Consider the following 13,367-nt stretch of genomic DNA (forward strand, 5'->3'; position numbering starts at 1 on the left):
GAGACAGGACCCAAAACACACTGGAAAAGAGCCAAAAATTAACAAAGAATGATTAAATACACAGTGGTATAAAAACAAACCATGAATTGCAGCTGGCTCCTAGCCTTTGCATCCTGACCCTCCCCCACATCACTCAAACAGGTGCTGCGCGGTGACCTGCCCCTCCTTTTTAATTACCCTATAGTGATTACGGTTCTCAGTACATCACTATAGAAATAGGGCCTGCAGGAGCAGGTGTGTTAGCCAGAGATTTGTGGTTGGGGCTATTGTCTGCCTCTCAATTTTATCTGCACTTTATAGGCCTTTTCCACTTGTACCTGCTTATTTTAGCTCGGCTTGACTACGTTTTTAGTGCTTTCCATTAGGTGATAGTTCCTGGTACCAGGTAATTACTCCGTCAGGGTTCCAAGCAAAATGTGATGTCAACCGACTGTATGCCACCAATCGGCTAGTGGTGGCACTCAATGAGTCATGACGGTGTCTCCTTCACAAAAATCCAAACCGCTATTTTTAAAACCATTGGTGCAGCAATTAAGGGAAATGTCTGCACAAAAAACAACATGCCATACACAGAGCAGCCGGTATACCATCACCTCGACATCCTCCTTTGTTGTGGCATTTGTATTGCGTACAAATGATGTCACAGACTTTCATCCACATTGCTATAACAACCCCACACGTATTAAGTGGTACGCGATTGTAATAGATGAGTTGAGTCACTTTGAGTGAAGCCAAATACATACTAGTGGAAGAGAGCTAAAGACACAGAGTTTGGAGGGGGGAGGTTTGGATGATCAGCAGTCACATGCTCATGTTATCTGTCTCTAAATTATTATTATTATTTATTTATTTATTTTTATTTTTGTGTCCCGTTTGGATCTTTAGCCATCAGAATTGTTGTCTTAAGGCCAAGAAAGATGCCAAGCGGATTTATTTTACCATGTGGCTCATCATGGCCTTGCCATATTGGTCCATTTGATTGACCTTTATTATAATTATGAATTTATTTTATTTTCGGTTGCTACAAACGGGACAGACATGACTGGGGGATAGGACAGGGAGAAAGAATGAAACAGAGGGAGAGAAAGAAAACCAGAGGGGAGAAGAGACGGTGAGAAAGGGGGGAAGAAAGAAAGAAAAACAAACAAAACACCTGGATCACCTGTATGGAGAAATAAAAAACAGAAGAGAAAGCAAACAAAAAAAGAGCAACATAATAAATACAGCACCATCACAATAAACTAGCTAGCAGTAGATAACAGTAGATACTAAATATTAAACGATATTGTGCAGCACGCAAGATAGACAGCGCACAATGTGCTTTGAGGCAGCAGCCAAGAAAGGTGTAGCCCGCGACTGTGAACGCCCGTGTGTACACCTGTGTGGATCAGCACGCTTGTATTCCAAAGGTTTCTCCATGTAACGATCTGCTAGGGAGTGTGGGGAGCCATAGCCCCGTCCCCCAGGGCATGAAGCAGGTATGGAGGAGATCCAGGCCCCCGACATCCAGAGGCCCCAGAGTACGAGGACCCGATGAGGACCACCAAAAGGGGGCCTCAAACGAGAGGTCACCCAGCAGCTACGGAGCAGAGGCCAGAGGGGGTTGCAGTGGCGTGCCATCCCATCCCCCGAAAGGGGACCAGGCGGACCACAGGCGCTCGGCCCCGCCAATTGGCCACCAGGAGTGAGCCGGTACATACATGAGCGCCCAGCCCCAGTCGACAAGGTCCACCAACACACCAACGTCTGAGGGCATCAGCCACCGGCAGGGAGTGTGGTGAGGGAAGATAGACCTCCGAACTTTGGAGGGCCTGAGATGTACCCAGAGAGGTTGAGTCTAAGACCCAACCTGACATATAGACACAGACGAACAGGCGCACGCGGACACAAACGTGCATTCCCACCCCATATGCACAACCAAATACTCAGCACTCACCCAACATGTAGACAGACACAAATAGACACTGCACAGACAGCCGCACTCCCCAAACATACTCTATATCCCAGGTCCAGGTACCCCCGCCCCCAGAGGGGCAAGCCGCACCTAAACCCAGGAGATGTAACCCTTCTCTCTGGGGTGGAGGCAAGCGGACCCCAATCTGACGGCCAGCACCTCCTCCCAGCCCCCCAGCCTTGACGGCTAACAGAACCGGGGTGAGTGAAGACCCCAAACCTCCCTACGTCCGCTCATATGTAGTGTTGCTGTGTGCTGTTCTAAAGTGCATTTAAAACAAAAGAGAGAGTGGTACTTGCTTCCTCTCAAAGAGCAGCACGGCTCCTCCCGAAAACCCTCAGTGTCTATATGCATTTAAAATTGAGGGTAGGGCACCAGCGCCAGAGGTGGGTTGGAATACACCGACCATCCTCTGGATGCTGTAAAACGTGCCCACCCCCAAGGCCCTATATGTATGTGTTATGTGAGAGTGTGAGTAATGTGGATGTCTAGGTTGAAGAATAAAATTGAGGCACAGGCGGCCAGAAGGGGACAGAGGGGGAGTGACCCCCCCCCCCCCCCCGCACCTTGGTGACATACCTGCACCCCAAGCCGTGCGTGTGTGGGTGGGTGTGGTAGGGCGGGAATAGGGAGGCAGCTGAGGATGGGGAGGGAAGAAAGGGAGGGGCAAGCGGCCCCTCCCTGGGGCCAGCTCCCCCGCTGACCCCAGTAGGCACCCCCACACTCTGGAACCCACCAGGGCAAGGGGGCCCAGGCCCATCCGGACCAGGACCCGCAGCAGCAGCACCGCCCAGCCCCACAGAGTCCGGGGCAGCCCACCCGACTCCACCTCAGAGAAAACTGCACCCACCCCATCATCCAATCATCTCCCACACTGCACAAGACAATAGACACACAGGTTGAGTTCATTCTCCACCTCTCCTATATCTCTCCCCTAAAGGAGTGAGCTCCTGTAGAGAGGAGACCTCCTGCAAAGATGTGCTTGGACTTCTGAGTTTTGAACACGCAAATCAGTCCATGCATGATTGCATGGCTCCGCCCATCAAAAAGTCTGTGCATGCGCGAATATATATTGCCCAACGTTCCTTATTGGGCTGACAATTGTCGGTTGGATAATTTTTACTTATCGTCCAACCCTAGTGTTAACCACAGGGTGCCTAGGTTATGTAAAAATGTAGTTTTTTGTTGTTTTGGTTTAAGTGAAAATGTTTTATGTGTGTGTGTTTATGTGTTGTATATGAGTGTAGACTTGTATATAGTTAAACATGTATGGATCATTTAATGTCGAATTCTGAATATTGATCTGTAAGTAATGAAATTTGAAATAAGGGAGTAGGAACAGGAAAAATGTAATCCTACTCCTTTTCGAGCACACACATTGTATAGACATAGATATATACATGAAATTTTGTTTTTTCTTTTATCCCTTGTTATTTCAATTATATTTGCATGTTCTAAAGAAAATCTATCTATGTTTTCTCATACTGATGTAAAAGACAAAAAATAATGGGTTTTAAGGCCCTTAATGAGCAGGCCCTTTGAATGGAGTCCTTTAATGCACGCACATGGCCTAGGGCCCTGATACACATATAATACAGAGAGATGTTTCAGGTTCGCTGGAGAGCTGGGGTTAGTGGATGTTGTAGCCTAAATGCTGACAATATCCTCTGACTTTTCAAACTTTAAACATAGACACTAGACCATGTGTTGGTGTCATGTCAACCTAAGGAGATGGACCATAAGACAAAGCATGATATTGACACATTTGCAGTGATTCTACACTGATACAGATACACACGTGCATGCACTAACGGGTACGAGCACTCCTGGGGGAGGGGATATCTCCCTCTCTCACACACATAGACACACCTGACGCCATTTGCATACAACCACTATTATAAATTATCAAATGCTACTAACTTATTAGACAGAAGTCAACCATAACCAGGTGAGCACCTATTCTTTGGTGGGTGGGGTGGTTTATAAAAACAATTTATATATTCTTTGAGATTTGTATTGTATTGAATCATTTAGTGTAGTATAATTTTTTTTATGTGATCAGCTATATAATAACTCTGATTGTAACACAACCAGGCGCAATTATCAACTATCATTTAAGTTACTGCTTTGAATGAGAATGCTGCTATTATCCAGCTCGTTGTGACTACGTTAGTGTTATAGGTCAAACATGTGGAGTTTTTTCTTTAATGAAAATGTCTTATTGCAGTTCACACTTAACTAAAGCAGAGTTTAGTGCAGAAAAGCATAGTTTGTTGTAAACTGGAGCAGAAATGTTTTTGAACTTTATAAAATTGATGAGAATAAATAATTTATGGTGGATTACATTGCAGAAAATGCATTTTCTGAAATGTAAATTATTTACTTAAGGAAAATGAATTACTTTTGATGCTTAGATATGGTGTTTTATGGTTGGTGTAATAGTGTTGCAGAATATTTAAGATTTCTAAGATTATTATTGATCAGATAAGGAATGCTCATAGATATCAAAACTTTGCCGTGTTTTTAAAGTTTACACCTTCTGTGTTACAACCTGCCATAACAATCAATGATGTCCACAGGTTTTTTGGCCAACTCATGAACCTTTCAAATGCTGCCATGAATTTGACAACAGTTATGTATCAGGACCCGTTAAACATAGCTAATGTCAAGAATGTGATAACTGTGGTCCTCTGTATCGCCATCATCTATGTCAACGGCACCTTGCTGCACATATTCAAAAGACATGAGGTCTGTATCCTGCTCATATATTTTGCATCTATTTATTACATCCATTTAGAACTAGATACTAGATGACAGAATGTGATATATTCTGCACTGTGAACATTCCATCGCGCAAAGAGACGTTGGAGTGACATCTTTTAAATGATATTTTTGGACGTCCAAGTTTGGTCACTGAAGCAGTTGTTTTTTATCCACCGTTCAATGTTTAGTGGGATAATTCACCTTTCATGTTCTAAATCCTGTCCTTCTCTTCAGGTTTTAAACACAAATCCTCGTTACATCCTGTACATTCATCTGGTAATCATTGATATCCTGCTGCTCATCATGTTCACCCTCCTTCGAGTCCTCAATTCCATCATTTTCACTCTTCCTGTCCCATTTTGCATCATTTTATTGTTGATTTCCATAATTTGTAGCCAGAACAATCCCCTGACCCTCGCTGTGATGGCAGTAGAGTGTCATGTTGCCATATGCTTCCCTCTCCAGCACTCACAGATATGTACAGTCAAAAATGTAACCGTTGTGATCACAGTGATATGGGGGCTAAGTTCACTTACAATTCTGCCAGATTTATTCACCAGCCTGGCCACAGAATCCAGAGATTTCTTTCATTCAAGAGTTTTCTGCCTTAGAGAAAATGTTTTCAGACATCCTGAAGTAGAAAAGAAGAGAACTATATCCAACATTGTATTTCTGGTTATTGTTTGGCTCACCCTTGTCTACACATATTTCAGAATCCTTTTCGCTGCACAGGCAGCTGCTGCAAACGCCAGGAAAGCAAGAAACACTGTACTGCTGCACGGCTTCCAGCTGCTGCTGTGCATGCTCAACTACGTGTATGATTTGCTGCTGAATGGTTTTACATCCTTGTTTCCAAAAGAAGTCCTGACTATTCGCTACACAATCTCAGTATTCGTTCACATTCTGCCTCGACTTGTTAGTCCACTTGTTTATGGGATACGAGACAAGGCATTCAGAAGATATCTGAGGAAATATCTGTTCTACTCACCAAAGGCTAATGTTAACAAAAGTTAAAAACAATGCCATCAGCTCTTTTAATTTAAAATACTGAGCTTGAGTAGTCTTTGTTTATCTTATTCTATTGTCCTTTTTTGTTTGCATATCTTTATAATTTAATGTCACAGTGAATGTGTCGAACAGTAACTTTCACTATATGGCAATTTTATAAGACACAATTTTATAAGACACTTTAGTGTTCGGAAAGACAAAAACTGCAGAATTCAACCAGAGAGCTGAAAATATGGACCGAAATAAAACTGGACAAAAAGAAAGCAAAGTTAATAAAGATGCATGAAAATGTTGCACAAAAAGGCAAAACAAAAGCCATCAACATAAGAAGTAGATATTACCAGAAGAACCAATGCAAAAAGAGTAAGTATAACTAAATAATACAGAAAAATATTTTAAATATATACATTTTTAGGAGCAATGTGAAGGAACCCAAGACCTCTAAAACAGTAAGAAGCGCCCACCAGAAGATGTCAGTAGAGCCCAGCCAGGATTTTTCAAGCCAATATTTGGTGACTTAAAAAATGGTAAAACTTTATTTCAGACACATGAAATATAAAGAGTCTTTCCTGACATTTCTTATGTGCAGTTATTTATCATATTATCTATATTTAGTTGAATGCAGTAATTTTTCCTTGATAAAATAAGATCCTAAATACATTCTTCTGAGTTTAAGAGTTTCTCTTTAATTAACTAATACATTCCAAGTGATATCTTTAAATGACTTAATGCATTAAGGTAAAAACACTAAGGTTTACAGAATGGAAAGTTCTTCAGCATTAGTGTGGTGCTCATAAAAATAGCAGCATGTTGATCGATGCTAATGACACCTACCTTAATGTGCTATTACATTTTATTCTTGAGAAGTGCATGATCTGTAGTCTGCTTTATTTCTTGTCAGAGTCATAGTACTTGTGTAAATGTGTTGTTTCTTATTAGAGATCAACTAACAACAATCTTCAATAACTATCTTCTTCTAAAACCATCTTCAGTCTTCTGTAGATGAGGCTTTTTAAAACCAAAACCATTCATTTCACCATTTATTCTTACTGTTGGATTCATTCTTATCCAACAGTAAGAATAAATGTTGGATATTGGTGATAAGAGGCCATTTATGTCTTAATTCCAGAGCAGGTAAAGGTGATTAAAGAAAAGAAAATGTTATGCCATTGTACATTTCATTATTCATGTACAAATGATCCTCATTATTTATGTCTTTGCCATAGTCCATCCTGGGCCCTATACTACAAAGACCGTTTAAGGAGCTTGGAAAGAAAAGCATCCGGACTTCTGTAAGTTTCTTGAAGACGTTTCATCCAAGAAGTGTATTCAGTTCTAAGAGCAATCCCAGAGGCCCAGGTTTTTAAGGGCAATTGGGAGTTTCCTTAAGAGGGTCCTGAACCCCCTATTGATCCTCTGCCAAATCCCAAGAGCCTAGGTTTGAAAACATGTGTGGGTCACAATCAGCCAAGGTTTCAGGTGAACCCATTGTGAAACATAGCCCCACCCTATCGTGTGACTTACTGAAATCAAATGGCCCAGGATGTGAGTGGGCATTAACTTAGAGACTAACGGTGTGTTCACACCGAACGCGATGGACGCGAATAGAGCGTCAGGTTTACATGTAAAGTCAATGGAAAAGCGCGATGACGCGCGATTGTGGGTCCCGCGAAAATTCGGAAGCAGATTTGCGTCGCGAAAATGCCAAAACGCGTCTGGCGCGTTTGACTCGCGAAAAAAAACCACGCGCGTGAGTTTTTGTGTTGCATTTTGTGCATGCGCGCGTTTTGCGTCTACCGCTCGAGTTGGAAAAATCTGAACTCCAGCGTCAAATCGCGCCGCGAAAACCAGTCAGGAGCCTGGTGACGTGGCTCTGACCTAGGTCAAAGGGGCAGATCCAGCCAAAGGCCTTGATTCTTCATTCAGTATGGAGGAAAAGCTCATCAGTGCCGTGGCTAATCACCCGGAGCTATATGATGCTAGCTACTACTTCTACCGAGACAGGAATAAAAAGGACCTAGCTTGGAGGCACATAAGTGAGGAGATCGGGCAACCTGGTAAGTTCATTCCTCCTTCTTTTTAATTTTCAGACTGACCCGATGAAGCCACGCAAAAGCTAGCAAGCCCGCCTACTGTCCCGCTATTTTCCCACTGATGTACAAATACCTTTCCGCTAACAAGATAATGCGTTTATTCAGTGGACATCTGCAGGAGAAAGTGGAAGAGCCTCAGGGACACTTATAATAAGGAGAAGAAGACAGAGAAGGAGAAGAGGAGTGGGTCTGCAGCAGGATCGGGGAGAAGATGGAAGTTCTTCGCGGTCATGGGGTTTCTGGACCCCTTCCTCACCCCGCGGGAGACTAGCGGTAATATGGTGCGGACCGTGGAGAACTTCTCCCCCGAGGACCAGGGACAGCCCGAAGAGGCAGCAGGGGAGTGTCAGTCAGAAGGTATGTTTACATTGAGTTAATGTAGGCAGTTAATTTATGCGTGTTGTCATACAGGAATATATTTTGTTTATTAATAAACAGTATACAGTAGTCCCGCTGTTCATCCGTCACTACCTCACCTTTTCGCTGATTTTTTTTATTGCACCGTACAGCTTTCAACGATGTGCATTGCATTCTGCAGCCCAAATGACAAATCTCCTCCATGTCGTGTCTCCTTGCCAAACTTATCACGTTTGGTTTTGATAACCATCACGTCCAATAGAAAAAAACAGCACAAAAACACTCATAACTATGACCCTCATTCGGAAATAGACACCTGCACCGGGAGCAAAAAAGGCGCACAAAAGTGGCGCCGCAGACAGAGAAAAAGCGCGGCATAATACTTTTACGTTTTAAAATCGACAAAGGTTTGCACTTTGAGAATCAACTTGAGAGAACTGTGACTACTGTTCATGTGCTGCAATAAATGAGAGACCACTGTATATAATAATAAGTATATAAGTATATATACAGTGGGGCAAAAAAGTATTTAGTCAGCCACCGATTGTGCAAGTTCCCCCACTTAAAATGATGACAGAGGTCAGTAATTTGCACCAGAGGTACACTTCAACTGTGAGAGACAGAATGTGAAAAAAAAATCCATGAATTTACATGGTAGGATTTGTAAAGAATTTATTCGTAAATCAGGGTGGAAAATAAGTATTTGGTCAATAACAAAAATACAACTCAATACTTTGTAACATAACCTTTGTTGGCAATAACAGAGGTCAAACGTTTACTATAGGTCTTTACCAGGTTTGCACACACAGTAGCTGGTATTTTGGCCCATTCCTCCATGCAGATCTTCTCGAGCAGTGATGTTTTGGGGCTGTCGCCGAGCAACACGGACTTTCAACTCCCGCCACAGATTTTCTATGGGGTTGAGGTCTGGAGACTGGCTAGGCCACTCCAGGACTTTCAAATGCTTCTTACGGAGCCACTCCTTAGTTGCCCGGGCGGTGTGTTTTGGATCATTGTCATGTTGGAAGACCCAGCCTCGTTTCATCTTCAAAGTTCTCACTGATGGAAGGAGGTTTTGGCTCAAAATCTCACGATACTTGGCCCCATTCATTCTGTCCTTAACACGGATCAGTCGTCCTGTCCCCTTGGCAGAAAAACAGCCCCATAGCATGATGTTTCCACCCCCATGCTTCACAGTAGGTATGGTGTTCTTGGGATGCAACTCAGTATTCTTCTTCCTCCAAACACGACGAGTTGAGTTTATACCAAAAAGTTCTACTTTGGTTTCATCTGACCACATGACATTCTCCCAATCCTCTGCTGTATCATCCATGTGCTCTCTGGCAAACTTCAGACGGGCCTGGACATGCACTGGCTTCAGCAGCGGAACACGTCTGGCACTGCAGGATTTGATTCCCTGCCGTTGTAGTGTGTTACTGATGGTGACCTTTGTTACTTTGGTCCCAGCTCTCTGCAGGTCATTCACCAGGTCCCCCCGTGTGGTTCTGGGATCTTTGCTCACCGTTCTCATGATCATTTTGACCCCACGGGATGAGATCTTGCGTGGAGCCCCAGATCGAGGGAGATTATCAGTGGTCTTGTATGTCTTCCATTTTCTGATGATTGCTCCTACAGTTGATTTTTTCACACCAAGCTGCTTGCCTATTGTAGATTCACTCTTCCCAGTCTGGTGCAGGTCTACAATTCTTTTCCTGGTGTCCTTCGAAAGCTCTTTGGTCTTGGCCATGGCGGAGTTTGGAGTCTGACTGGTTGAGGCTGTGGACAGGTGTCTTTTATACAGATGATGAGTTCAAACAGGTGCCATTCATACAGGTAACGAGTGGGGGACGAAAAGCTTCTTACAGAAGACGTTACAGGTCTGTGAGAGCCAGGGATTTTCCTTGTTTGAGGTCACCAAATACTTATTTTCCACCCTGATTTACGAATAAATTCTTTACAAATCCTACCATGTGAATTCATGGATTTTTTTTTCACATTCTGTCTCTCACAGTTGAAGTGTACCTCTGGTGCAAATTACTGACCTCTGTCATCATTTTAAGTGGTGGAACTTGCACAATCGGTGGCTGACTAAATACTTTTTTGCCCCACTGTAAGTATATAATAATAATATAATATTCTCTATGACTATTGTCTTCAACCTGTTAACATTTAATATTGTCTTGATAGAGTCAAGTAATCATGCAGCAGATTCCTCCCGTCTCTTCTCCTGGCTCCCCAGTCCCTCAGCTCCTGCTGCTGCACCCACAGGTATGAACATCAAGCACTGATAGCTTTTTACTTGCTTGAATTCCCTTGTGATCACCTTTACTAAATATCTACAACCAATCTGTTTATATCCTGTTTTTTTCAATTTTGAAAATGAAAAGCTAGTAGCAGCCTTCTCATTACTTTGTGTTTTTTTGTGCTGGGTTTTACAGGCCCACAGAGGAGGACAGCTCGAAGGCGGGCGAGGGACGGGTCCCAGGACGGTCCATCGGCGGTGGAGCTGGCCATCCTGGAGTCCCTAAAGAGGCCACGCCCGTCTCCAACAGAACATTTCCTCCTCGACCTTGTTCCTGTTCTGGAGAGCATGCCGCCTTAGACACGATTCGTGAAATTTCAAATTTATAAATTAGCTTTTGAAAACAGCACAGCTGTGTTAAATTTGGAAACATTGGACCCTAATGATCAGTAGTTTTCTGATGAGGCAGCAGCTCTCCAGGGCAGAAACAATGTTCTTATTTTTCTCCTCCTTCTCCCTGAGGCTCTTCCACTCCAAGCTGGGTCCTTTTTATTCCTGTCTCTCTGTAAATTTCATATATTTATGATAAATGTTTTTGTTAATGAATTTTTTCAAATAAACATTTATAATGACAAATTATCTGTTCTACTACACAGCAAATATTGGCACCCGACTTGACACAAGTAGAATTTATTTCATATTATACTAATGACAAAACATACTAATACAGTGGGATGCAAAAGTTTGGGCAACACTGTGAAAAGTAATTATTTTCCTGTACAAATCATTGGTTGTCACAATAAAAATTGTCAGTTAAATATATCATATAGGAGACACACACAGTGATATTTGAGAAGTGAAATGCAGTTCACTGGATTTACAGAAAGTGTGCAATAACTGTTTAAATCAAGCAGGTGCATAAATTGGCAACACAAAAAAAGAGAAATGAAATAAATATTTAGTGTATATCAATGTGTGTGTCTCCTATATGATATATGTAAGTGACATTTTTCATTGTAACAGCGATTCATACAGGAAAATAATGACTATTAATAAGGTTGCCCAAACTTTTGCACCACACTGTATATAGGAACATAGTGAAGACAAGTTACTTAAGAGAGTAAAAAGAGGTTAGTTTATTTTGGAGCTCCATTTATTAAGAAAAAATTAAAAGGACAGGAACACTCTTTAGAGGTTTGTGGGTGGCTCTTAAAAGAGCCGTTGTGGGGAAGTCACTCGGACTTCAAACAGGCTACTCCTTTGGTTGCCAAGACACAGCTCCCTCCGCTGAGAAGTGAGCCATGAATTTCTCCCTCACCAGGACAGCCTCTCTGGAGGAGTTGTTTGCTGCCATATGACCCAGGCCTTGCAACGGCTCCACCACAGCAGGTGCCACACCCCTCACAGCAGGTGCCCCTCTCTCGTCCACACAGCGCAGAAAATTGTGGAGAACACAAGTTGCCTTCACACACTTCTCCGCAATTTCAGGATGGAGCTCCATGGCGCGCCGATACAACCTCCACTGTGAGGAGAGGATTATATAGGATTATACATATACATATAGGGAAATACATATAGGATTATATATTATTATATTATATAGGATTATATACAAATATTCAACTATCCCAGAATTAAACCAGGTCTAAATAAAAAGGAGTGAGTATCACTACAAAGGTTAACTCAGTGGTCCTAATGCTACAGTTTGATATCAGCAAACACCGAGCACATACATTGATATGACACCACAGACATGCTATCATTGCAAACACTGATAACAGCATAAATCGAATTAAATCGGGACTTGATGAGACCTTCTGAGTATCACTAGAAATATTATAAACAGTCGTCTCCATACCACAGTTTGCTATCAGTAAAAACCGAGAGCATTCACTGTTAGCATAGCACATCCATGTTAGCAGTGTATAAATGGATAGTTTAGCATATATTAGCACAGGTATATATAAAGGACTACCGTATTAAATACTTTTACTAACCTCAGGCAGATGGACAGGCGCTCTGCAGGTGGGATTGAGCACCTGTAATTGGTGTCTAGGCGGGCGATTCTGGGACCAATGCGGGAAAGCAGGTCCTCAAACTGGCCGAGTGAAAGACGGTGATATCGCTGAAATCGGCCGTCATCCAGGCGCAGCTCCTGGTGCAAATGGTGAAACTCAGCAAACTGCTCACGTCTCTGGAGGACCTGATGGACCCAGGTACGGCGAGGACGTCTTTTACGCCACTGCTCTGCTCTCCACAGTACATAGAGAAGTGAGACTCTCTCTTCAAGCGCTAACTCGACAGCTGCCATCTTGCAAAGATACCGGTCTGGCACAACTTCCTCCCACATCCCTCCCACATTTCCGGTTCACGCGCGTCAAAATGGATTTTTCTTGGACACGAAACATTGAAACAGACTGGGACCAAAATAATTGCACATGAGCCAAAAATATTGAGCAGAACATGACAGGCATTTGGGCCGTTCTCAGAATTAGATTATAGATGGCAGAGTGTTGGTGTCGGAAGGCACACCTCTTTTCAAAGATAGTCATTCACAGTGGACATAGATGGGCTTTCCCTACATGTGTGTGTTCCTCCTTTTCCCCTTCTGCCACAGTCCCAGAGGGAACAGTCCTGATTACTCCAAGTTTGTGTTCCAGAGGGTAGTGGAAGTCAAAGAGTAGGTACTGGTCCATGTGTGAAGGACTTAAAGAAGTCCAGACACTTTTCTTTTCAAGCTCCTTAAACTATGATGACCTGGATGACTGAGAACCTTCACGAACATACAAAGAGAGTTCAACATACCAAGGGTTTCCCCTCCATGTTCACATGAAAGACGTGGTCTTTCAGCATCTAACCAACCTAAAAATGGGAGTTTCTCAGTTCATATTACTTTTAGTTCACAGGAAATAATCTCTAAGAGTGTTACCCACTCCAGAGATGTTATCAG

The 13,367-nt window shown here is 42.8% G+C and overlaps 1 protein-coding gene across 1 annotated transcript in view; it reads left to right on the forward strand.

Annotated features, from left to right (window-relative positions):
* Positions 1-3,577: 3,577 nt before the first annotated feature.
* LOC146517808 (odorant receptor 131-2-like) overlaps positions 3,578-13,367 on the forward strand; it is a 244,355-nt gene continuing 234,565 nt past the window's right edge. Inside the window, exon 1 of the mRNA XM_085161332.1 lies at positions 3,578-7,782. Within this exon, the coding sequence (XP_085017458.1) occupies positions 4,838-5,731 (894 nt within the window). The 5' untranslated portion in view covers positions 3,578-4,837 and the 3' untranslated portion in view covers positions 5,732-7,782. The remainder of the gene's footprint in view (positions 7,783-13,367) is intronic.

This window comes from Neolamprologus multifasciatus, chromosome 5 (genome assembly GCF_963576455.1).
Source record: "Neolamprologus multifasciatus chromosome 5, fNeoMul1.2, whole genome shotgun sequence".
NCBI classification, from domain to species: domain Eukaryota; kingdom Metazoa; phylum Chordata; class Actinopteri; order Cichliformes; family Cichlidae; genus Neolamprologus; species Neolamprologus multifasciatus.